We start from the raw sequence: 26,337 nt of genomic DNA, 5'->3' as shown, positions 1-26,337 counted from the left end.
TGGGTATCCTATCTAATAAAAGAGTAATGTGAAAATTGACCATCACTCCAACACACAAGATGGCTGCCCCCATGTGGACACAAGATGGCCGCCACAAGATAGCCAGCAGGGGAGGGCAGTTGTGGGCTATCAGGCCAGCAAGGGAGGGCAATTGGGGGTGACCAGGCTTGCAGCGGAGGGCAGTTGGGAGGGACCAGGCCTGAAGGGGAGGGCAGTTGGGGGTGACCAGGCCAGCAGGGGAAGGCAGTTGCGGGGGGACCTGGCCTGCAGGGGAGGGCAATTAGGGGCAATCGGGCCAGCAGGGGAGCAGTTAGGTGTCGATCAGGCTGGCAGGGGAGTGGTTAGGGGGTGATCAGGCTGGCAGGCAGAAGAGGTTAGGGGCAATCAGGCAGGCAGGCAGGCGAGTGGTTGGGAGCCAGCAGTCCTGGATTGTGAGAGGGATGTCCGACTGCCCGTTTAGGCCCGATCCCACTGGTGGGATCGGGCCTAAACGGGCAGTCGGACATCTCTTGAGGGGTCCCAGATTGGAGAGGGTGCAGGCTGGGCTGAGGGACACATACAGCCTCTCCCCCACACAAATTTCATGCACCGGGCCTCTAGTATATTAATAAAAACAAATGAATAAAAACAGACAGAAACTCCTATCTGCATGGAGTGTGAATTCTAGTTGGATATTTTATATTATCCACCCTTCCCCCAGACCAGTATGCCTAGATGTAATGCTCATTGTGTAAGGAAATAATAAACATTCTATTCCAACATTCCATTCCATCATGTTTCGTTCCATTGTATGTTATTTAAGTTGTGAAGTTAAATTAATTTAAAGTCTAAAGATTGTTTCTTTCATATCATTCAAAACAGAATATCCTGAAGACGTAGCTCCTACTGTTGGATTTTCCAAAATTGACCTTAGACAAGGAAAGTTTGAAGTCACCATCTTTGACTTGGGAGGTGGAAAAAGGATTCGTGGAATCTGGAAGAATTACTATGCTGAGTCCTATGGGGTAATATTTGTCGTGGATTCCAGTGATGAAGAGAGAATGGAAGAGACAAAAGAGACAATGTCAGAAGTGCTAAGACATCCTAGGATATCGGGAAAGCCTATATTGGTGTAAGTAATGTTAGTGTCATTGTAAATGTACCTGCAGCAGCATTAGCCAATAAAGAAATTTATCTAAGTTACAAAATACTGAATAAGTTAAAATAGTCACACCCTAGTATAATAAAATGTTTTTTAATTACCTGGGACCTCTTAATATACTGAGGCCTTGTTAGAATGCTATCCATAGGGATTAAGGGTTGAGGCTATGTTATGAAAAAGCCTTATAATTATAGTTCCTGGGTATTCAAAGATAAACTCTTTGTGTTATTTGATAATTTACTTTTATCAAATTTTACATTTTGAAATGGTTTATTCACAGAGTTCTAGAATATTTTTCAAATTTTTCCTTCTTTAATAACTAATTTGCCTTTGTCCTTTTTTTCTTGGAGTATTCTTGTTTCAAAGTTATTTAAATGGTTTATTCTTCTTATGCCACCTTGATTTCTCAACTTTCCTTCTATATTTCAAAATTAAACATATAATCTGTCACTTAGTCATGTGCTTATATTTGTCCAGCTGCCTAATTTTTTTTAAAAAGACTGCATTATTTGTTCTCATAGCATTTCTGCATAGCAAACACTAGAGGGTGCCATAACTCCAAGACACAGTAAAGTAGTTGAAATTGCTCTTATAATTGAAGTTGAATGTGTGCCCTGGCCTTCTTGTGCATTTGCCCTCATTCTTGTTGTTCATTACTAAAGATTTAAAAAACTAGACAAACGTGGTTAAATGAGAAGTTGTGAGCATGGTTTCTCAGTGTCCTCAACCACAAATGAATATCTTTAAATAAGACAATTTGGTAGCTCTAATTACAAAAAGTGAAATTTTATTGCATCATTTATTGGTAAAGCTTATATGTTTAATTTTTATACATTTAACTAATTAGAGAAATTATTTTATTAATACAATCCTCACCTTTTTTAATCTAAAGGAAACTTTAATAGATATATATAAGAATAGTGAACTTTATTGAACCCCATAGGCTAAATTAGTCTCTACAAATGTTTAAGCGGAAAATCAGCAACTTCTAAAGTAAAAAATAGTAATGACTGATATTCATTTGTAAAGTAATTGTATATGATTGTTTAAATCTAATAGTTATTTAATTCTTTCATGCATTATTCATTTATGCATATGTTAATTCAACAAATATTTATTGAATATCCATTATGTGCTAGTAGTGTTCTGGTGATGGGGACACATTTGGGAACAAAAACAATAAAAATCCATGTATGACTTCAGGAACTTATATTCTAGGGGGTGAAACACACTGAATATAATAAATAAATTATGTTACATATTAGGTGATAAGTGCACTGAAAACAAAGCAGGTAAAACAATATTGGGAATCTGTGGTGATGGTGGTGACAGGGACACGTTATTCTTATAATCAGGATAAACATAGTAGATGTTATTGAGAGGATGACACTTGAGATGAAAGAACCAGTCACACAGATGGAAGTAGAAAAGTCCCTAGGCAGGAGCATGCAACTCATAAGTGACCACAGTGATTACTGAGTAATCAAATGATTCTCGGCAATTCTGTCACCTCTCTCAACTATGAATTTCTAGACCAGAAAGAGAAGACCCACAGCTAGGGTGATTGCTTCACCATTCTAATTTCATAGTCAGTGAGCTCTCACAAAGACATGAGAATTAATTATAGGTGCTATAACGTGTTATGAAATATGGTTTGCCGTTTGACCAATTTTTCTCAAGGGAGTTTTACAACCATAGAATTTTTATTAAGAAGGTAAACTGCTTTTGAAATGAATGTGCTTCAAAAATATACAGAATGTACAAAAAAGTATATTTTTAATAAATTTAAAAGATTTAAGGAAGGAGTTTTGAAAAAATGATTGACTTACCATGCAGAGCGAACCACTTCTATTTTGATGAATTTCCTGTGCATATATTTGTAAAAATATAATATATGCAGTGACCACATAATATATACAATTTTGTATCCTACTCTTTTTTATGTTTATATTCCTCTTGAATATCTTCCCAAGCCCCATATTTGAAAGTTCTGCTACTTCTTCCTCTTGATGTTACTGACTGAATATCATTCATATCCCTCCTACTTTCTATTCCCTTTGTTGTTACCTCCTTTCACCCCTTCTTCACTTCCTCCATGTTACTGAGAGCAGTGGTTTCCTAACAAGTTTCCCTGCCAGCAGACTCGCCTATTCTCCAATCTCCTCTACGTTTCTAGCAGGAGCTCTTTTATTTGATGTTTTTAAAATTATAAAGCTGGTTCATGCTTTTAGATGCTTTAACAAGTGATATAAAGCAAGAATATATAAAGAATATGAGCTTTCTTCTTTAAAATGCAAATTTGATCATTTTGCTACTCCTCTGCTTAAGACCTTCAGGTTGCCTTCATAGGGCCATGCAGTTAGGAAATTGTGTTTTTTAACTGATATAACTCTAGCACCTAATAGTTGTAGCATTGAAAAGTCTAGTGGATAATAAGTGGAAAGGCCTCCAGCTGAATCCTACTGAGCTCAGTACTAAGGGCAGGTGGATTATGGAGAAGTATGGGGAGGGCACCTGACTTAGGAGGCATTCTACAGTACTCCTTGTTGCACACAGCTGCCTCCTTTCTGCCCACAGACATCTGGACCTCTCAACTGCAAAATCCAATTACAGCATTTGATTTCTTCTGTTCATCCCTTGTCTGAGCCTACACTAGTTTACTAGTAGGTCCCACAAAGCCTCTTAGAGCTCACTTAAACACCTAGATAATTTTCTTTTCCCACCCTGTTATGAGCATATAGAGAACAACCACAGACCTTGAGAAGATCCAATCATTCAACAGAAGAAAATAAACCTGAAGAATGAGAATCTTGTCTATAATCATAAAATTACAAATTGGTAGAGCCAGATTCATTCATAGTATGGGAAGCAGGGTAGATGACCACAGAGGTCCTGGGCAATCTACCTCTGCCTAACTTGCTCATGCACATGAGTCTGACAGCAACTGTCATTGCAAATGAAGCTCAGCCAAATTTCACTTTATGTCATAGACTTGAGGGTTCTCCTGAAAGATCAAAATCATACAACATCACTAGGCTTCTGCATTTTATTAGTTCAGAAGTTCTGTTCCGCAGATAGTGGTTGGATATCTCTTCTATAATAAAAGCTGTAAAGTATTATAATTATGCATTTGTATTCAACCACATATAGTAACATGAACCATACTGTAGTTATCCCAAGAATCCATTTCAGTAAAAAGGTAAAAGTGGTTTGTATTCCTTCTTAAGAGAGCAGAAATAGATGCCATGCAAACATTCTGCTCTGTAATTCACCTGTTTATTTTCCAAGAAAGTCTTTTTCTCTCATATCTATATAGAGATTAACTTTAGCCTATATTCTGATTTATTACGGTGTGAATTATGTTATCTATCCTCATGCCTATTTGTAACTTAATTTTAAACCTAAAACTTGGTAATCTTGACAGATAAAGAAGACATTTCCAAGAAAAAGTAAATAACGTTTGCAATTTTAAAAAGTACTAAAATCAGCAGTAATTCCAAATTTGAAACTCAATTTCCATCATAAAAAGTTTCCAATAATAATACAAGGTACCATTTGTTGATGATCCATTTTAAAGAACTGAGCTGGGAACTACTTTAAACATCTCAGCCTGTTGAATTTTCAGAAGCCCAAGGTTACATTGATGTTATAAGAAGGCACATGCTCTTTCTACATCTCCTCTCTCTTGTGTAGTCTTGATAGTTAGCCTCAGAGAAACAGTAAATTACCCTCTTTTTTATGGTTGAATCTCCTAATATTTATTATTGGAATAACTCTGGAGATCCAGGTTAATATTTCCTCCCAGGATAATAACAATTCTACCTGTGTTATCACATTTGAACTCTTGGAATGGCGCCACTGTCTCATTACATACTGTCTGCTTTTCTGTGGAGTCATACGACCTAACTTAACTTTTGGCCAAATCTCACAAATTGGATGCTTTACAATAAAAGTGATGAATATACAGGGATTTCACTAAGGGAAGAAAACATAATATCTCTGACATAATCTTACTAAATGTTATGAACATTTCAATAATAAAAGACTTTTTTTCCACATTTAAAATTCATTTATTAAATCCCCTTGTTCTCATTCAGGAGATATCAGAGGGGCCTGGGTACTTGTTCTGGAAGCAGATGGATGACACAGCGTCAATATCTAAAAAAGAGATTTTTGATTTAGAGGTCTGTGCACCTGGGTGGCCTCCCAGGACCCTGTGAAATCACGTACACAATTCTAAGTGCATGCACATTTTTCTTGGGAGCAGAATGTAGCTCTCATCAAACACTGAAAGGAGTTTATGACCAAAAAGCTTAAAAACTATGACAGTGAGTTTCCATATTAGATGGCACAATAACTAAGCTTTTATTATTACTTTTTCCAATATGGGATTTTCATCTATGACCTTTATATGCTTACTTGACTCACCTTCTTTCTAGATAATATTATAGGCCAATATTACTTTGCAAGTTTTGGGTTTAAAAAAAATCATATTCTTTATCATATGTATCCAGAAGAAGTTAACTTGGTTATGATTTTACTAATACTCTCATTGGAATTTGAATCAAACATACTTTTACTAAGTTAGACCTTTAAATAATAAGTAGAAGGACCTGGGTCCTTTATAGAGTGCTGGAGACCCAGAAGTATGAAAGTATGGATTACCTATGTCACTGATTCACTTCATCCTCAGATATAGTGTTGAGTCCCTTAATTTTACTATTTTTACCATCTGAAACCCCTTCTCACTAGATTTATAGGGTCCATTGGCTTAAGATTTCTCTTATTTCAGTGAAACTTTACCAAGCTTTCATGTTCATAAATCTTAGTTGTGCTGTTGATTCACCTCCACACTTTGTTGCTGAGGGCTTCCGTTGTCTCTTAGGGCATCCAGCTGCACTCTGGCAGCTGGAGTTTACACTAAAGCCTCTCAGTTGGTTGATTTCCTACGTAATTTATGCACAAGCAACCTGCAGAGGTGCCCATCCTTCCCCGCTCACATCCCAACACACTGTTTAAAGACAAAATAACAAAGAAAAGCTTGTTCACGGGGTTGTTAGGCAGCAAGATGTTGTCCAGGGAACACCTGCTTCAATATCAGCCCAGGCCGCCTAAATTTTAGAGGGTAGGGCCAGGAATGCATCTTTCTTTCACACGTTTTCCTCAGATCATTCTGGTAACAGCAAAAACTGAGAACTCCTGGGATATGGGAAAGTGTGGGCTTTGGAGTCAGTCCTTTGATAGCTTGCTTAATCTTTCTGAGCTTCTGTGTCTCCACTTGTAAATAAGGTTCTTAATGCCTGTGTCGTCATGTGAATTCCCAATACTGTGCTTAAAGCACCTAGTGCGGTATTTCACTAGTGTTCTATAAATGTGATAGTGGATATGAATAATTACTATTGATGATATGTTGTGTCCAAATGGAGATGAATTAGGAGATCCAGTTTGGCAGTGTCTTATCATATGAATTTAGGCTACATGAAGCTTTTGATTAGAGGAGACAGAGTGTAGTGGGTAAGAATATGAGCCCAAGTACTCATAATACTTTTATTTTTAATATTGCATACTTTCAGAACCGTAGGTTACTAATATTTTGTGCCTCTGATAATTAAGAATTTTTTTCTATTAAGGTAGTGATTTTAAGGAAAAATTACTATTAGTGCCTATTGACTATGTGAATAAAATATAAAAAATGTTCAGCAACTAATTAGTTAATTATCATGTTATTTTTGTTGCTTAAGTTAGCATGATGCTATGGTTTTAAAATATAGCAAAGTTGTATGTGATACATTGCTGTGAAAATTTCTGTGCTGAAGTCTTGCTTTAAAATGCTAAGTACTTATAGCTATAAGTGCTGTTAGAAAATTATTATTTTATAAATCCACCTGGATATAATTATGCCAGTGAACATTACATAGTACTTAATATTCTCTGTTTTCATGATTAAAAAAATTAGGAACAGTTGTTAACAAATATGAGTAAGGCACTAGATAAAAGCATATAGCACAGCTTTGGGAGGAGCAGAAGAAATATGTCTGCTACCACTCATTACCTGGAGAGTTTATCATCAGTTCTACATTTATCTTTGTTATAATGTTCCTGAAACATTTGAAGCTGGCATATGTGAAACATCTTTTTCTTCAGTAATAGTTGATAATTGACAGAGTGGAAAGCTCTTCAATTTCTTTATATTTTATAAATTAAAAATTATAGTGTTAGGAGGTATGTATATGTATATTTCTGTTCTCTTAATCCCACTGTGCTTTCAGTTAATAATTTTGCCTCATACTTCCTTGAGGAAATAGAAACTGTCATTTATAAGAATTCTCATTTCCCACCACCAAATTTGCTCAACTATCTGATTTCATTCCTAGCCCTCTCCTTTCTTCCTATAATATGGAAGAATTATTTCTGCTCCTATCCTAGGCCAGCTTCTCCATTTGTACTCCAGATCCCACCCCTTTCTACTTCATGTTCTCTCTTCCCTTTGTTATATCAAGAGTTTCTCTCTGGATTATTCTCATTAGCAGAATGTGCTCTCATGTTTCTTAACTTTAATTACTACAGAGTCCTGACTCCACATCCCTCCCCAGATCCTGACTCCTTTTATAGTCCTCTATTCAAACTTCTGGTAAGAATTGTCTGTAGTGGCCATTGTAGTTCTTCATATCATATTCTTTCCTCAATATACTCCACTTGTGCTTCCATCCCTACAGTTGCTTAAAACTGCTCTTGTTGGATTCAGCAAAATATCTCCATGTTCCCAAATCCCCTGTCACTTGGCCGTTCTTATTTATCACTTGGCCAAACTGTAAAATTGAGTTTCCTCAACTTTGTTCCTCTTAAACACAATTGTTTTGCACTTTGTAGCACATTTCTTGGTTTCTACATTATTGATGGTTTCTTCTCAGTAACTCCTTTTCTGCTTTAAATATCCCAGGCTCCTTTCTGGGCCTCCAGTTTTTTTATATATACTTATTATTATTATTATTATTATTATTATTATTATTTTAATATATTTTTATTGATTTTTTACAGAGAGGAAGGGAGAGGGATAGAGAGCTAGAAACATTGATGAGAGAGAAACATTGACCAGCTGCCTCCTGCACACCCCCTACCGGGGATGTGCCCGCAACCAATGTACATGCCCTTAACCGGAATCGAACCTGGGACCCTTCAGTCCGCAGCCCGACGCTCTATCCACTGAGCCAAACCGGTTTCGGCTATATACTTTTTAGATGACTTCATCCCAAAGTCAGCTGATCTTAAATACCATTTATTTACTCAACCTAAATCTATACTTTCAGCCCTGACATTTCCCAAGAGTTCCTACTGATTTAACTAATATCTTAGAAACCACCACTTGGACATTTTATTATCATCACAGATTCCCTTGTTCAAACCTTCATTTCTGTCTTTTCCCATCTCGATAAATGGCAATATCATCCAATCAATACCCTGTAGTTTCTACCTCTTAAATCTATCACCGTTTAGTCTAATTTTTTTAAATCACCACTGTATAGTATATAGTAGTTAAGAGCTGATTCTGGAATCATACTGCTTGAGTTCAAATCCTGATTCTCCACATATAGTTTCTGTGACCTGGGACAGGTTACTTAACCTTGCTGTATATCTCACTGTTCTTGTTGGTAAACTTGTGAAATTATTAGAACTATGCTGGAACATAGCAAGTACTTTATTCATCTTGAGTATGAATACTGCTTCTACCACCATCACCACCTCTATTCCCACCCTAGTCTAAGCCTCTATCATCTCTTATGAGGACTACTTCATTAACCTTCCAGTTGTTTTCTCTACCTATATGCGTGTTTTCCACTCACCTGCCCCAAATCCATTCTAACCCACTCTGCATACAATAGAATGACTTTTCTCAGATATAAATTATATAACATTCCCAGGCCAAAAAATAATCTGCGGGCTTTTCATTGATTATATTTGCGGTAAATTTCAGACTTACATGACTCTTAACTCTAGCCCCTGCTGACATTTCTTAACTTCATCTCTTCCCTTACTGCTCTTTTAGCCACTGTGATATAGCTGTACTATTCATTTTTCTTTGACCAGAGTAAATTACCCTCCTCAGGGTCTTTCTACTGTTTGTATCCTATGCCTGGAATATACCATCATTTAGATTTTCACTTAATGTTACCTTTCTTACTGTCCAACCCAAAGAAACCACTCTGGTAGTGATAGTCTCTAATTCACCATACCCTTATTTTAAGTTTGCCAAGACTTAGCATGATCTGATATTTGTATTTGTTTGTTATCTCTTTTCTCCACTAGAATGTGAATTACAGATTTCTATGCCTTTGTAAGTTCAAACTATATCCCTAACCCCTAGTTTAGTGTCTGGCTTTACAAAAAAGTGATGGAGAAACTTTTGAGAATACCTTTATTTTTTTACTTCATTTCCCAACCTTCCTACTCTGTATGTTACACGGTGTCCTGAATGAACCCAAGTTCAGGAAAACAGTGCCTTATTTGCCTTAGGCTTTAAACTAGATTCAGCTCCCAGTTACCAACTAGAGTCTTCATCAAGTATAGCTGGATTTTATCAGGATTTAGTTGACCACTGAATTATCTGCAATATCTGGACATAAAAGATTTGATACAGCTGCCATTAAATTTGCTTAAATATAGTATCCTTTGAGGTCTTATTTTATACAATTCTTAACTACCAAAATATTCTCAAATGAACCAAAAAAATGTTTAAGTAGTTGTCACTTACTGACATTTATCTCCTAAAGACATTGGAAATTACAAAAATATATGGTAGAGCTTGATACCTGATTAGAAACAAGATCATTCACCTCACTTTCAACAGCTCAGCATAATGTTTTTAGTTTAGTAAATGAAGACGTTTTATGTCACTGGCTTTGGAAGTGTATGCAGTTCTAGTGGGTAAGGGCTAAAGGAGGAAATTATAACACTAATAATGAAAGTATGTGAATGAATCTGTGAAATGAAGAAAAACAAGATACTGAAATACAGAGCATCCTTCATTCTAAAGCTGGAGAGGTTTCTAAAACAGGTTCTTTATTTTGAGCCACAGCATGGACAACACCAACAACATAGTGCCCTGCAAGGATTTCTTTTTTTATATTTCACAGCTAGTCCAAATTTCTCTTTAGTAGTGCTAACATACTCTTTTGTACCATTCACTGTCATTTCAATATTGTTGATGCTTTCTCCTTGTTCTTCTACTAAAAGATATATATGCATGAAAAGCTCCCTTAAATCCTTCATTTGATTCTCCAAATTAACAAGTTCCTTGTGTCTCTGTTCTATCTCTGAGAGTTGTGCTTTAGTGATATTGATTTCTATAAGCAAGCTTTCATTGAAAACTTCCCATTTTCCTTGATGAAGCATATCATTTACTTCTTCTTCAGGCACTTGCTTTCCAGCAACTTCAAGCTGACGGAAAATAAATGTCTTGCACTTCTCTTGCTTTGTTGCTATTGTGTCATTGTATATCAACATAGTTTGCTGAAAATGGTGGAACATTGCGGCATGCTGAGATTTAAGTATCCTTGTGACCACTGATGATGGACCAGTTTCAGCCTCTGATTTTTTTGCTTCTTTTACTAAATCATCCAAACCTCTCTTGATGTGTTCTGCTTGGATTTTAATCTCTTTCGTAATGCTCGACTCTCTCTTAAGGAGACTAAATCTTCTCATTGAAGCCACCAGACTTTTCTGTTGCTGCCCAAATTTTTGAACATCGTCTGTCAAACTGTTAATACTCTCCTGAAGTTTTTGGATGTCATGTAGGTGTCTCTCAGCTACAGGCTCTCTTTCATAAATAACAGCTTGCTGCAGAATCCTTCCTTGTTCCTCTGCTTCTGTAGTTGACACATGCCTGTCTCTAGAGAGTTCAAGTTCCTTTGTTCTTTGCTTTAGTTCTTGAAGTCGATCCTTCATCTTCCCTTTTTTCCTAGGAAGCAAAAATGGTTGAGTTGAACAAAGAAAAGGTGGGTATTTCCCCCTGGATCAGTTGGCTTCACAAAGCTATATCTATCTCCCAGAGAAATCCTCCTAGTTTTCTGAAAAGAGGTTAAAAAATTAGAAAAATCAGTAATTTCCTGATAAATATCGCTAAAAGAAAAAACGTGATGTAAAATAATGTCTAAATTACTTTGCATGATTGTGGGGCTACTATGAGTCCATTCAGTTGTGTGAAGTAGCTGAGAAAGTAGTGATAGCGATACAACTGCCCCTAAATAATTTTTAAAAAGATCTTTTTTATTGATTTTTAGAGAGAGAGAAAGGGAGAGGAGGAGAGATAGAAACATTGATCAGCTGCCTCCTGCACACCCCCTCTTGGGGATGAGCTTGCAATTGGGGCATGTGCCCAGACTGGGAATAGAACCGGTGACCTCTTGATGCTTGCATCGATGCTCAACCACTGGGCCACACTGGCCGGGCTTCCCCAAAATAATATTTTGTGTCATGATGCTGTCACATAATAATAGATTTTTCTTAATATAGGAAGATATGTCTTAGAATGGAAGATTTTACTTGACCATATCTTTAACTTTTAAAATGGAAAAGGGCACCTGGAAGTTCCCTTATTACTAAAGCTACTGTTCTGGGTTAATTTGGTCCATGTAATATTAAAAATATACTCATTTTGCTAAATATACATGATTTAATTAAAACCAGTATAGTGACAGGGAAGATTTCATATGAGAGCTTTAAGCAATATAGATAATGTTAAATTTATCTTAAAATAACTGAGGCTTCCAGAGTAACACACTATTTGATATAGTTTTGTTTTCTTATCCATTGCATACATATGAAAACCTCTTCTTGGTCTGATTTTGCTGATTTCTCAATTGGAGCATTATTCTGCAAAGATATCCAGACTGTCTTAGAACAAAATTTATGTTAAGAGAGATTTTATAAACATGAGAATATCCTATATAATAAAAGCCTAGTATTCTAAGTGTCCAGTTGTCCAGTTGGCTGTTCAACCAATCAAAGCATAATATGCTAATGATATACTAAGGCCGCTCAACCGCTTGCTATGACATGCACTGACCACCAGGGGACAGTCGACCAGTCGCTATCATGTGCACTGACCACCAGGGGGCAGATGCTTTGACCGGTAGGTTAGCTTGCTGCTGGGGTCCAGCCAATCGGGACTGAGCAAGACGGGCAGGACAAGCCCTGGAGCCCTCCCACGGTCCTTCCCAGCTGGTCAACCTCCCACGTCCTTCCCTGGCCCCAGTCGTGCACTGGTGAGGTCCCTTGGCCTGGCCTGCGCCTTCTCGCAATCCGGGACCCCTTGGGGAATGTCAGAGGGTCGGTTTCGGCCCGATGGCGGAATGACCAGTCGTTATGATGCACATTGACCACCAGGGGGCAGATTCTCAAAGCAGGAGCTGCCCCCTGGGGGTCAGTGCACTCCCACAGGGGGAGCGCCACTCAGCCAGAAGCCCTGAGCCGGGCTCATGACTGGCGAGCTCAGCAGTGATGGCAGGAGCCTCTCCTGCCTTCATGGGAGTGCTAAGGATGTCCGACTGCTGGCTTGTGGATATCCCCCGAGGGCTCCCGGACTGTGAATTTCATGCACTGGGCCTTGAGTATTAATATAAAATCTTATTTTAGGGGCACTGATAATATTGACATTGTGCTGATAATTATCCATAGGATTAAGTTGATGTGCATAATTTATATGTAATGATATATACTTATATGTATCTGAAATGAAGTGAATAAAAAGCAATCTTTGTTAATAAAATATTTAATTTTCATAGAGCATCTTGACTTTAGAAAGGTATTTAAAGTACCTTTCATCATATTTTTGCAGCTAAGAAGAAGCTGTTAAGGGAGTTACAAACACCTCATTGAACTACACAGAGAATCAATGTCAATCACAAGAAAAGAACTCTAATGTTATGCTGTTATGCTATGGGACTCAGTTTTAATATATTTATGCAAATATTTTTAAAATAAATTTTTTATTGCATTCAGAGAGGAAGGGAGAGGGAGAGAAAGATAGAAACATCAATGATGAGAGAGAATCATTGATTGGCTGCCTGCTGCACGCCCCCTACTAGGGATCAAGCCTGCAACCTGGGCATGTGCTCTTAATGGGAATCGAACCTGGGACCCTTCGGTCTGTAGGCTGACACTCTGTCCACTGAGCCAAACTGGCTAGGGCTATTTATGCAGGTATTTTATCAGTGATTTAGATGTTCTTATAAAGGCATGCTTATCAAATATGTTGATGGGACAAAATTTGGAGGGGTCTTTATTATGTTGAAGTACAGAGTTGGGATTCAAAGATTAAAATAACATGGAACACTATAATAAAAGTTACAACAATGTGTTTAATCAGGGTAGATATAAAATGTTCACCAGTTGTTTAGAAAACAAATTTACATCTACAAAATGGAAGCCCCTTGCATTCATAGCAGGGCTTATGAAAATTACTGGAGATTTTAGTTACATACAAGCTTTCTATCAAAACTTATTAGAATAGTCATTTTGCTCTCTTGAGTAATAGTGCTAAGAAAGGTATTTGTTCCACTGACTATGTTTGTCAAAGCAAATGGGAGAGGGATTATGTTAAGTTCTGAGTGTGGTATTTTGTGACAAAAATTCATAAATTAGAAATTTCCAAACTGTCATGGAAAGGATGAGATTGAAAGACCATACATAATATATGGAGAATTATTCAAAGGAATGGAAATATTTGTCCTGCAAAAGAGAAGATATGGGCAATATCTACAACTGTTTTCTAAAATGTGTAGGTCTGGATATGTAAAAGGAATTCGACTTACTTGGCCTAACTCCAAAGGTGGAAATTACATGGAGAGAGGTTTAATTTAGTATAAAGAAGATTCTTCACGCAAGTAGAGCTGTCCTGAGATGAAATGAACTGCTTCATGAGATAATAAGCTTGCCATCACTGGAGATGTTCAAGATGTTCTTCAATGATGACCCAGTTGAGGATGTAAAAATGATGTCTGCATTGCATAAAAAGTTAAACCAATGTCCTGATAATACTCCTTTGTTTTTAAAGGACTGACATTTTATCAATTAATTACTACGGCTTACTATATGCAAAGTTTTAAGTGCTATAATATATATTTAACAACACCTATCCTGAATAATTTACTATCCAAGGGGAGATGGACAATATACAATTAAAAATGAAACTATCGCATTGATGTTTCTCTCTCTCTGTCTCTTCCCCTCCATTGCAATCTCACTAAAAAATCAATGGAAAAATATCCTTGGGTGAGGATTAACAGAAAAAATAAAAGAAACTAGATGAAGAATATTATGCTAAGCAAAATAATCCAGTCAGAGAAAGAAAAGTATCATGATCTCACTCATATATGGAATCTAATGAACAAAATAAACTGATGAACAAAATAGATCCAGAGACACAGACGCATGGAACAAACTATTGAATCTCAGAGGGAAGGCAGTGGTGGAATTAACCAGAGGACTTATATGCACACATGCATAACCCATGGACCCAGACAATAGTGTGGTGAAGGCCTGGGGCAGGCCAGGCGGACAGGGAGTGGGGACAGGCTAGAAGGGATCAAAGGGGAAAAAAAGGGAACATCTGTAATACATTCAACAATAAAAATAAATTTAAAAAGATAACTGTAAAAGAAAAAATAGAAAATAAATTGCTTGAAACAATTTAAAAAAATGAAACTACACCACCAACTTATACCATACACAAGGATAAACTCTAAATAGATAAATGACTTAAATGCAAATCGTGAAGCCATAAAAATCCTGTAAGAAAACATAGGCAATAAAATCTCAGACATCTCTTGTAGCAGAATTTTTATTGATACATCTCCTAGACCTAGGCCAAGAGAAACAAAGGAAAAAAAACAAATGGGACTACATCCAACTAACAAACTTCTGCACAGCAAAAGAAACCATCAAAATGAAAAGGGATCCCACGTATGGGAGAACATATTTGCCAATGACATATCTGATAAGGGGTTAATTTCCAAAATATATTATGCAACTCAACAAAAGGAAGACTATCCAATAAAAAATGGGCAAAGGACCTGAATAGACACTTCTCCAAATAGGACATACAGATGGCAAATAGACATATAAAAAATGCTCGATGTCACTAATCATCAGAGATGCAAATTAAAAATCACAATGAGGTATTGCCTCATGCCTGCCAGAATGGCTACCATCAATCAACAAACAAGTGCTGGTGAGGATATGGAGAAAAGGGAACCCTAGTACACTGCTGGTGGGAATGCAGACTGGTGCAACCATTATGGAAAACAGTATGGAATTTCCTCAAAATATTGAAAATGGAACTGCATTTTGACCCAGTGATCCTACTTCTGGGAATATATCCTAAGAATCTAGATACACCAATCAAAAAGAATATATACATCCCTATATTCGTAGCAGCATTATTTATATAGCTAAGATCTGAAAATAGCCAAAATGCCCATCAGCAGATGAATGGATTAAAAAAACTGTGGCACATCTACCCAATGTTGCTGTAATAAGAAAGGACTCTTACCATTTGCAACAGCATGGGTGGACCTGGAGAGCATTATGCTAAGCAAAATAAGCCAGTCGGAGAAAGATAGATCCAGAGACATAGAAGCATCAAACACCATCAAACCTCAGAGGGAAGCAGGGGAGCGGGGAAAGGGGTAAGAGATTAACCAAAGGACGTGTATGCATGCACATAAGCTTAACGAATGGACACAGACAATAGGGGGGGTGAGGGCCTGTGCTGGGAGGCAGGAGCGGGCTGGGCGAGGTCAATAGGGGAAAAAGGAAACATATGTAAAACTTTCAACAATAAAGAATTTAAAAAAAAAAAAGCTGTCCATTTATACAATGGACAACTATGTAGGTGTAAAAAAGAAGGGTCTGTTACCCTTTGAGACAGCATGGATGGACCTGGAGATTATGCTAAGCGAAATAAGTCAGTCAAAGACAAATGCCACATGATCTCACTTACATGTGGAATTTAATAAACAAAATAAGCTAACGAACAAAATAGGTCCAGAGATATGGAAGCATGGAACAGATCTCAGAGGGAAGGGTGGGGGCTGGAAGAGATTAACCAAATAATTTATATGTATGTATCATAACCCATGGACACAGACAATAGTGTGGTGAAGGCCTGTGTGGAGTGGGGGCTGGGTGGAAGGGAGTAAGGGGGGGGGGGGGTCGGGGACATCTGTGATACTGTCAACAATAAAAGATAAATTTAAAAAATAAAAAAATTAAAAATATATTTTAAAAAAGTGTTCAAGATATCATGTCACTTTTGATATAGCAATAGTTTTTCTTTTTTTAAATTGTTGCTTTTTAAATTTATTTTATTTTTCCTACCACCATTTATCCCCTCTATGCCCTCTTCCACCTCCACTTATCCCCTCCGCTCTTGCAATCACCACACTATTGTCCTTGTCTATGAGTTCTCTCTTTTTTTTCATTTGTTCGATCTTCCATCTCCTACCCACACCCTCACCCAGCTGTCTGCATGCTCTCTATGAGTCTGTCTCTATTTTGCTTGGTAGTTCAGTTTGTTCATTAAATTCCACATATGAGTGAAATCATATGGTACTTTTCTTTCTCTGACTGGCTTATTTCACTTAACCATGTTCTCCAGGTTCATACATAATGTTACAAAGGGTAATTTTTTCCCCTTTTTATGGCAGAGTCGTATTCCATTGGGTAAATGTACCAAAGCTTTTTTTATCTACTCATCTACTGATGGACACTTGGGCTGCTTCAAAATCTTGTATATTGTGCATAACACTGCAATGAACATAGGGGTACTACATATATTCTTTCAAATTAGTGTAAGTGGAATCATTGGCAGTTTTCATTTTTTTAGTTAAGTCCATACTGTTTTCCATGTGGCTGTACCAATCTGCATCAAAGGAAACCATTAACTGAATGAAAGGACAATCCACTGAATGGTAGAACATATTTGCCAATGATACATCTGATAAGGGGTTAATTTCCAAAATTTATAAAGAACTTATAAAACTCAACACCAAAAAAACCCCCAATCCAATTATAAAATAGGCAAAAGACCTGAATAGATACCTCTCCAAAGAGGACATATGGATGGCCAATAGACATATCAAAAGCTGCTCAAGGTCACTAATCGTCAGAAAAATGTAAATCAAAACTATCATGAGATATCAACTTATACCTGTCAGAATGGCTATCAATAAATCAATAAACAACAAGTGTTGGTGAGGATGTTGAGAAAAAGGAACCCTGGTGTACTGTTGGTGGGAATACAAATTGTCTCTTTTTAAATGCTTTTCGTTTTCATCAAGTATTACATATATACAGCTTAAGAAGTCAAATCATTTCAGTGCTTATAATGATATACAGCCAACCCCTGCCTGCCCCATCACACCTCATTTTCAGTTCCCAAAGGGAGTCATTGTCAGCTCCTTAGATATAAGTTGCTTTTAAACTCCCTATTTCTTGGTAATCTGCTTATGTAGGTGTTAATTTTCAGATTTAAAAATTATTCTGAATATCTGTTGTGAAAGATGTGGATTTAACCTTTTTTTATACCTCACCATCTCCTCAATTTTTACTTCAATATAGTTATATCATAGTTTGGGTTAACCAGTGTTCTGCATTTATAACCAAATATACACATTAGAGGCCCAGTGCATGAAATTCATGCACTTGGGTGGGGGATGTCCCTCAGCCTGGCCTGTGCCCTCTCACAATCCGGGAGCCCTGGGGGGACGTCCAACTGACAGCTTAGTGGGCCTAAGCCAGTGGTCGGCAAACTGCGGCTCGCAAGCCACATGCGGCTTGTGAACCACGGTTTGCCGCTCTGTTGACTAATGAGTTTGCCGACCACTGGCCTAAGCCATCAGTTGGACAGCCTTAGCATTGCCACGGAGCTGGGGGGAGGCTCCCACCACTGCCGCTATGCTCGCCAGCCATGAGCTGGGCTTCTGGCTGAGCGGTGTTCCCCCTGTGGGAGCTCACTGACCACCAGGGGGCAGCTCCTGCGTTGAGTGTCTGCCCCCTGGTGGTCAGCACACATCATAGTGACCACTCATTCCACCATTCGGTCATTTGCATATTAGCCTTTTATTATGTAGGATACGCTGTAGATGAGGCCCCTTAGAACCATAAGAAATGTAAAAAATTCACTGTTAACTCATTCTCGAATTATCCCCCCCTTAAAATCAAATTGCACCCCCTGTGGGGCATGTGCTGCACCTTGGGAACCATTGGGCTTGACAATTTTCCTCTCTGAGCTTCATTTCTGAATACATACGCATATACTATGGGAATTGTAATCTCTTCTCCGCCTACCTCACTGGGTTGTCATGAGGAGGTTCTGAGCTAATAAACCTAGAAATGTTTCATCAAGTAAGTGATGTCTAAATGGGAAGGGATTGTTATTTTTAAGCCCATGGGTACCCTCGCAGGTAGCAGGTGCTGATTAGGGGAGGAGGGCATGATTGTTTCCTGGGACTGTAGCTATGGAAGCTTTGCAGAGGGTTCCACAGGCCTCGGAGGGGCGGGCTCTGGCCAGCAGCCCTGTAGCGGTGGTCATCCCTGGAGGCGCTGTCGGGGGGGGGGGGCAGCAGGGAGTTAGGGGGGCACTAGGAGGGGTGGCGAGGTCGAAGGGGGAGTAACTATCAAACCTTCCTGCTTGGCGCCATTCTTTAAATCGTATGTGGCTGTTTCGCAGCTGTACCTGCTCAGGGCGGGGCTCCAATCTCCTGGAGCGGGGTTGGGGCCGGGCCAGGGTGGAGCCAGGCAGGCTAGGAGGGTGGGTTTTGCCGAATCCCCAGCAAGGTTCAGTGCGCTTCCTCTGCGGAGATTGCGCTGCTGCTATTGGGGGGGGGGGGAGGGGAAGGGTCTGACCCTGGGGGGCCACTCAGGCCTGCCTCCACCCGGGTCTGGAGTTGTAGGGAGGAGAGGTGTGCCCGGCCCCAGCAGAGGGGGCCCAGCAGTGGTGGGCTGCAGTCCCTGGGTCCCTCGGGGGCACTGACGGGTGGTTGACAGTGTGCTATTGTTGTGGGCGCCCCTGGTGGGGGTGGCAGGGGAAGAGATCTGGAGTTGGAGGTGCGGGCTGCAGCTATCCCCCAGGCTGGGTCTTCTCCCTATCTGGTCAGCCTCCCTGTCCCCCTGGGGGTGCGGGGGCTTGGGTAGGGTGTTCGTCCTTCCCCCCAGGGGTACAGGGGCTGGGGTAGGGTGTCCGTGCAGGGGGATTGGAAGAGCTCCCTGGGGCGCTTCCTCTTCCGTCTTTGCACTTTGGGCTCCTGTCAGGAGCTCTCCTCAGACCCCCGGGAACTTGGCTCCGGCTGCCCGCCCTCTGCTGCATGCGCATCAATAAGCAAATTGGTCGTTACGGGGACACCATCATGGACAAATTAGCATATTACCTCTTTATATGTATAGATTAGAGTCATCTAAAGTACTATATACTTTCTTTCTCAAATAAGTTTGTTTTTTGTTTGTTTCTGTGGCTAGAACTAAGAGATTTACACTTTTATTTTAGGAAAACTTTTCATTGATATACTTCCACATATACAGAAAGTGTCCAAAACAAAATGTGTAATTTTATGATTTTTCACAAAGTGAACATACCCATATAATCATCACAATGATCAAGAACTATTTAACTTTTTAATTTTTTTAAAATTATTACCTAAGTTTTTCAGTTGTTTCATTTTCTAAGTATACATCACTAATGCCTTCCAAAACTCTTAAGTTGAGCTGAAAATATTCTCTTAATACATTTAAATATAGTAGATATTGGGGTTTTTTTCTGTCGTTTTATTATTTTATCTTTCGAGACTTCTTCCCTGGATCCCTCTAGCTTGACCTGATTTACCACATAGCTGTTGTGTTGGAATTTTTTTTCTCCTTTCTTGTGTGTCTCCTGCCATATACTTCGTTTTAAAATGTAAATGTGCTAACAACTTTTATTTTTGAAAATATTTTTATTCTATTTTTTACACCTGAATGATATGTTTTCTGTGGATATAATTCTTACTTGAAAATTATATATTCCTTTAGCATTTTGAAAATTTTGCTGTTTTTCTCTAACTTCTTTTGTTGCCCTTGAGGAATCTGCCATCTGATTCCTGATATTTTGTGTAAAATCTGAGATTTTTAAAAAATTTCCTTCATGAAACGTTTGGCCTTTTCTCTTTATTTCTGATGTTCTAAAACAGTGGTTCTCAACCTTTTTAATACCTGTGGGAGCGCACTGACCATCAGGGGGCAGCTTCTGCATTGAGCATCTGGCCCCTGGTGGCCAGTGCACGTCAAAGCGACCAGTTGTTCCTGGTAGTTCCACCTTTAGGGTCAATTTGCATATTACCCTTTTATTATATAGGATTAATTTCAGAGAGGAAGGGAGAGAGAGAGAGAGATAGAAACATCAATGATGAGAGAGAATCATTGATTGTTGCCTCCTGCACGCCCCTCACTGGGGATCAAGCCTGCAACCCAGGCATGTGCCCTGATTGGGAATCAAACCGTGACCTCCTGATTCATAGGTCAACGCTCAACCACTGGGCCATGCCAGCCGAGCCTGTTTCCTATTCTTGTACTAACCTGAAACTATGAATTCTTATAGCTTCAAAGTATATAGTAGATATGCTGTTTGTGCACTGTTGTTTTTTAAATGGACTTGTGATACTGATAATATGGGAAAAAGAAAAGAGTAACAGTATTGGAGACTCAAATGAGCAATGAGGGGGATGCAAACAAAATATTTTGGTTTTTCATTTATGAGAATAAGTTATATCTAAGATGTTTATATAACTGCTAAGAAGTGTCTATCAAAAACTACAAGGTCTCCAACTTTCTCTTTGGTAGTATGACTTAGAACAAATCCTGACACAACCCCCTTTAACATTTTTATGGCTGGATAGATATTTCTCTTTTTTAAATTAGAAATAAATTACCTATTTTATCAAAATCCCATTTTTCTAAAACATCATAGATTAAATTTTTTGCTTTTCAGAAATAGAATATTTCAAATTGATATTGTAGCACAGTATACCTTTACAACATACTTTAGGAAGGTGAATGTTACTGTCACTGATTGTGGAATCCAAGATATTTGACTCTGACCTTTGTAAAGGTTGTCTTTCCCTGGGTTCCTGTCTGTGGAAGAACAGTTTCCTGAAAGAGTACCATACTTTCATATTTGAATAAAAGTTACTTTAAGGAACTCTTCAAAATATATTGATATGTATTTTGTATTCATTAATCTTAATAATTTGACTAGAAAAAAACAAGTAAATATGCTGAATCTTTTTTTTTATATGAATATATGTTACTGATACTATAGGAAAAACATTTCCTTTTAGGGTTTTATATCATGGCATGCATAATATAGTCCATGATGTTTATATAAAATTAACTATAAAGTTTATATACTGTGTTCATCTTGGTTTATGGGTCCCATGTCTTCATTTATTTCCTTTGAATAGTTAAAGGGTATTTATGTTAAAGATTCTTTACATTATTAGGTTATTTTGGTTTCTGAGGAATAAATATCTTTGTTGTAGTCACGAGCTTTTTCTCTTGGTGGTGGACAAGTGGACTTAGTGAAGTTTATCAGTAGTTTATCTTCAGTGGGGAATTATATAAGAACTAGAGGCCCGGAGCATGAAATTTGTGCACAGTGGAGGGGTGTCCCTCAGCCCAGCCTGCACCCTCTCCAATCTGGGACCCCTCGATCGGGCCTAAACGGGCAGTCGGACATCCCTCTCACAATCCAGGACTGCTAGCTCCCAACTGCTTGCCTGCCTGCCTGCCTGATTGCCCCTAACTTCATTTATTTCCTTTGAATAGTTAAAGGGTATTTATGTTAAAGATTCTTTACATTATTAGGACTGCTAGCTCCCAACTGCTTCTCCCTGACAGCCTGATAACCCCCTAATCACTCCCCTGCCAGCCTGATCGATGCTTAACTGCTCCCCTGCCGGCCTGATTGCCCCTAATTGCCCTCCCCTGCTGGCTTGGTCGCCCCCAACTGCCCTCCCCTGCAGGCCTGGTTCCCCCCAACTGCCCTCCCCTGCTGGCCATCTTGTGTCCACATGGGAGCGGCCATCTTGTGTTGGAGTGATGGTCAATTTGCATATTACTCTTTTATTAGATTAGATAGGATGCCTGCAGTGCCCTGCATGGGGATACATTCTTATCTCATTTGGGGGCACCATGGAGTAACCCAGGCAGTATAAATATGGGCCTAATTTTTATAGCCTGAGTGAATCCATCACTTCTTGTTGTAATCCTGGACAAGCCAACAGAGATTTTCCTATCTCTGTATATATACTGTGTTCTATTTTTTCTGGTTCATGCTTCATCGAGGAAGCTCAATTTTAGTTCCCTATTATGCAAAAAAAAAACCCTAAAACTCAGCTTTTAGTAACTCATGGAGTTGCTTTAATTCCTGCTCTCTGCTTTGGTTATGAGTATGTTCCCTCCTTATCTCTGGCACTTGGACATTTTTTTACTTCAAATATAATATGTAGTTTTAAAATTTGTCTTTCTTTTCTCAAGAGCATATTAAACACTTCTGTATGTAGAAGAGGGAAGAATTTCTTTTCTGTTCATCTTGACTGAAGGTCATAATGATTATCTTTTTTGTTGTTGTTAATCCTCACCCAAGGATAGTTGTCCATTGATTTTTAGGGAGAGTGGAAGAGAGAGGGAAAGACAGAAAGAAACATCAATGAGACATCGATTGGCTGCCTCCTGCATGAGCCCCGACCAGGGCCGGGGCCGGGGAGGAACCTGCAACCAAGGTACATGCCCTTGACCAGAATTGAACCCAGGACCCTTTGGTCCACAGGCTGACGCTCCACCCACTGAGCTAAACCAGCCAGAGCCATAATGATTATCTTTACAGAGTTAACATAATTCAGGATGTTCCTCAAATCCTTGTTCATTTCTGCAGAAATTGACTTAATTTAGATACTCAGTTGCACTTACATGCTGTATGCAAATTGCATTTTCTAGTAGTTGCATACTCATAACTACATGTATAACTATCCAATTTGCTTAATCATATATCTTTATAAAATAGAATATTAGGCAAAGTGAGACATGTAATCATATTAGAATTTAAAAAGAAGAGACAAAATTCATGAACATAAAATATTAAGCTCACAGTTATCATTTAATGGTGTAGGCTAGGTGAAATAGATGAGACTGCCATTTTACACAATCTTTACTATACCATAAATTTATTTTCTTAATGTTGGGAGAGTTCTATTCAAATGTGAATCATCTTTCATCATTTTTAACTTAATGCATTGCTATACTGTTTTGAATTGTACTGTCAATAATTGACTATATTTTTTAGGTTAAACATTTTTGCAAAAAGAAAGAACATTAATTTATAAACATGGTAATCAACTTCGACAATTTGTTCTAGGAAATAGAAAAGTAAACTTGTATGACTCAAATAAAAGTTTCTCCACCCTAATGCAGACAGGGAACATTTCCAGGAACAGGAATATAAATAAAAATTACCTAGTGCTTTAAGAAATATACCCTGGGATAGATTTATAGATTTTTAAAGATGTTTTATTTTTATAGTTACTATATTGATTAAATAAAATATTTCAAGAAATGTAACCAGAACCAGTTCTTGTCTAACATAAAATGGGGCATTTTATTTTATTTTTGGCTTTTGTGAATGAGACCAGCTTGAAGAATTTCCCTAGTTCAAGGTGAAAGGAGCTGATGTTATTGGAATAGTCACCACTTTGGCTACTTAAATGAGAAAAAAAAATATTGCAAGTTGTATATATTTTCTCAAAGTTTGAATTATATGATGTTCTTGTAATGCAGTCCTTTAGGGCCTTTTTATTTTATTTTACTTTTAATTTAGCTTAAGTAAGTTAATTGTTACTGACTTGTTTAAATATTAAGACTCTTACTAACCTGATGAAAGTATGCTGTGCATACATACTTTGGTAATAATTATAAAATAACTTAGATAAGCCTCTCTCTATATATTGCTTTATTTTGGATGTGTTAGACTTCCTATATAGGTAGCAATTAAATGATTCTGAATGAAAAATGTAAAACTATCAAATCAACTACAATATATTAAGTTTTACAATTACATACTTTTAATACACTAGCTAAAACATTTTAAAAGTTAATACTTTGATATTTCACAGTGATCCTTGTACAAGATTATGTTCCAATTTCCTCAGATTAACTTTAAAATATTCTGGGAAACAACAATGAATAAATTAATTATCTTAAATTTTTAAAGGTTATACATATGTGTCACATTTGGGCATAAACTTCTTTTCAGAATTCAATGTTAAGTGTTCTTTAAAGCAAGCACAGTATGACTAATTTATAACCTGTCTATAAAAGCAAGAATTTTAAGTTTGTTTTTATAGGATCTGAATTTCCGTGTTTCCAAAATGAGAAGCTCTTTTTTAAAGGACTTAAAAGAAGAAGTTGATTTTTATTATGGTCGTCTATTTCTGAGATCTCTAAACCCAGACCCTGTTCAGTTTATTAGCAATGTATATGAGCATATCAGCTGCTGGTAGTCTGGTCTAAATATGAACAAAACAAGTGATTTTAATTATCTGTTGAGCTATTTTTAAATGTCACAAACTTCAGGCTACAGGTGTCTCACATTAAAAAACACAGAAAAGAGTGGTTCATTACCTTTGTCTTGTTCCTTTTGTTGCTTTTCCACCTGCGGTGTTGAAGTCCTGCCTTTGAGAGGAAAACCTGTCATCTGTAACGTTTTGATCAAATGATTTGTCTCTACCTTATAGTTCACAGGCGATTTCTGTACATTTTCATATCATTAACTTAATTGAAAGCCAAATTATGAAGCCAAATAAGTTAGAGATAAAGTTGTCCTTTTGCTGAGAAGAACAAATTGCTTACTTCACACCCGGAGAATCCGGTTCTGCCAGTTAACCGCCCATTCTTTAGATTAAAGGAAGATTATTTTCATTGGAGCTAGTTGGTAACAGGAAGTCCTTGTTAAACTGCCTACATGGAGTATTTGGCACAGGTTCTGTAATTCCATTTCTATATTACATATAAAATACATTAGTTAATAAAAAGGGGGTTGTAATTAAACAAAGGTTTCTTTGTTGTTGTTTTTTAGGTATCAAAACTTGCTAAAATATACAGAATTCAGAATAAATAGGAATGGAAAGAAGCTTGGTGTAAAAGCTTTTTGTTCCATTTACTTTAAAATGATTGAATTCTATTCTATTTTAGGAAATCCCAAGGGCTTCACTCATAAAATCATTGATTTTCAGAACGACAACTGCCTGAAAAGAGCTCCTGTCTTTAAACCTTCCACTCCACTTTTCTTGCTATTGTACCTGGTATTCTTATTTTAAAATAAGTTTCTTCCAGAGTTTTTAATATAGAAAACTGAAGTTGGGATGCAATGTTATACAGTTTATTTTATTAATATAACAATTCAAAATTAATTTTTACCAGAGTGAAATATTTGTTTGAAAAATTAGAAATAAAATGTCTCTAACATCAGTAAATTTCTTTACTGTCCCTTTTTTTTTCTGCCTGATTTTTGTGATTTGAGGAGGGGTACTGGTATAATTTTTATCAAAGTGACATTTGCCTTTATTCTTTGATTTAGTATCCCTACTTCCTGGAATCTGTTCCCAAAATAAAAAATAACTTGTTTCCACAGTAATTTCACTCCTTGTGAAAACAAAACACTGGAAACAACCCAAAAGTTCCTTCAGAGTGGGCCTTGATGAATAAATGATAAAACAGCTTATGAGCATTTTGCTCATTTATAAAGAATATAATAATAGCCCTAACCAGTTTGGCTCAGTGGATAGAGCGTCGGCTGAAGGGTCCCAGGTTCGATTCCGGTCAAGGGCATGTACCTTGCTTGCCAGCACATCCCCAGGAGGGAATGTGCAGGAGGCAGTTGATCGATGTTTCTCTCTCATCAATGTTTCTAACTCTCTATCCCTCTCCCTTCCTCTCTGTAAAAAGTCAAAATATATTTTAAAAAAAGAATATAATAATAAAGAAAAATGTCTTTACAGTACTTCAGGGTACTTTTAAGATTTACTGTTTAAAAAAACAGAAGGTGGAAAGCAAGAGTATATATAACATTCTAGTTTTTGAGAAAGAAAGGGAGTGTGGAGACACATACACAAACA

General features: G+C 37.7%; 2 protein-coding genes across 2 annotated transcripts in view; one reads left to right on the top strand and one right to left on the bottom strand.

The window, feature by feature from the left end:
- Positions 1 to 26,337, top strand: part of ARL13B (ARF like GTPase 13B) — a 94,067-nt gene that overhangs the window by 34,183 nt on the left and 33,547 nt on the right. The window contains exon 3 of the mRNA XM_079766670.1: positions 862 to 1,111. Within this exon, the coding sequence (XP_079622796.1) occupies positions 862 to 1,111 (250 nt within the window). The remainder of the gene's footprint in view (positions 1 to 861; positions 1,112 to 26,337) is intronic.
- On the bottom strand, positions 1,107 to 25,101 carry STX19 (syntaxin 19). The gene is made up of 2 exons (XM_079766671.1): positions 24,845 to 25,101; positions 1,107 to 11,096 (listed from the first exon to the last, which is right to left on the bottom strand). Exon 2 carries the CDS (start codon positions 11,081 to 11,083, stop codon positions 10,199 to 10,201), a length of 885 nt encoding a protein of 294 aa, XP_079622797.1. The 5' UTR covers positions 11,084 to 11,096; positions 24,845 to 25,101; the 3' UTR covers positions 1,107 to 10,198.

The sequence above is a fragment of the Cnephaeus nilssonii genome (assembly GCF_951640355.1).
Source record: "Cnephaeus nilssonii genome assembly, chromosome: 3".
Classification (NCBI taxonomy): Eukaryota; Metazoa; Chordata; class Mammalia; order Chiroptera; family Vespertilionidae; genus Cnephaeus; species Cnephaeus nilssonii.
This window is presented reverse-complemented; position numbering and strand designations above follow the sequence as displayed.

Coding starts and splice junctions, on each gene's coding strand:
- STX19 (XM_079766671.1), bottom strand. CDS start 11,083: ATGAAGGATCGACTTCAAGAACTAAAGCAAAGAACAAAGGAACTTGAA.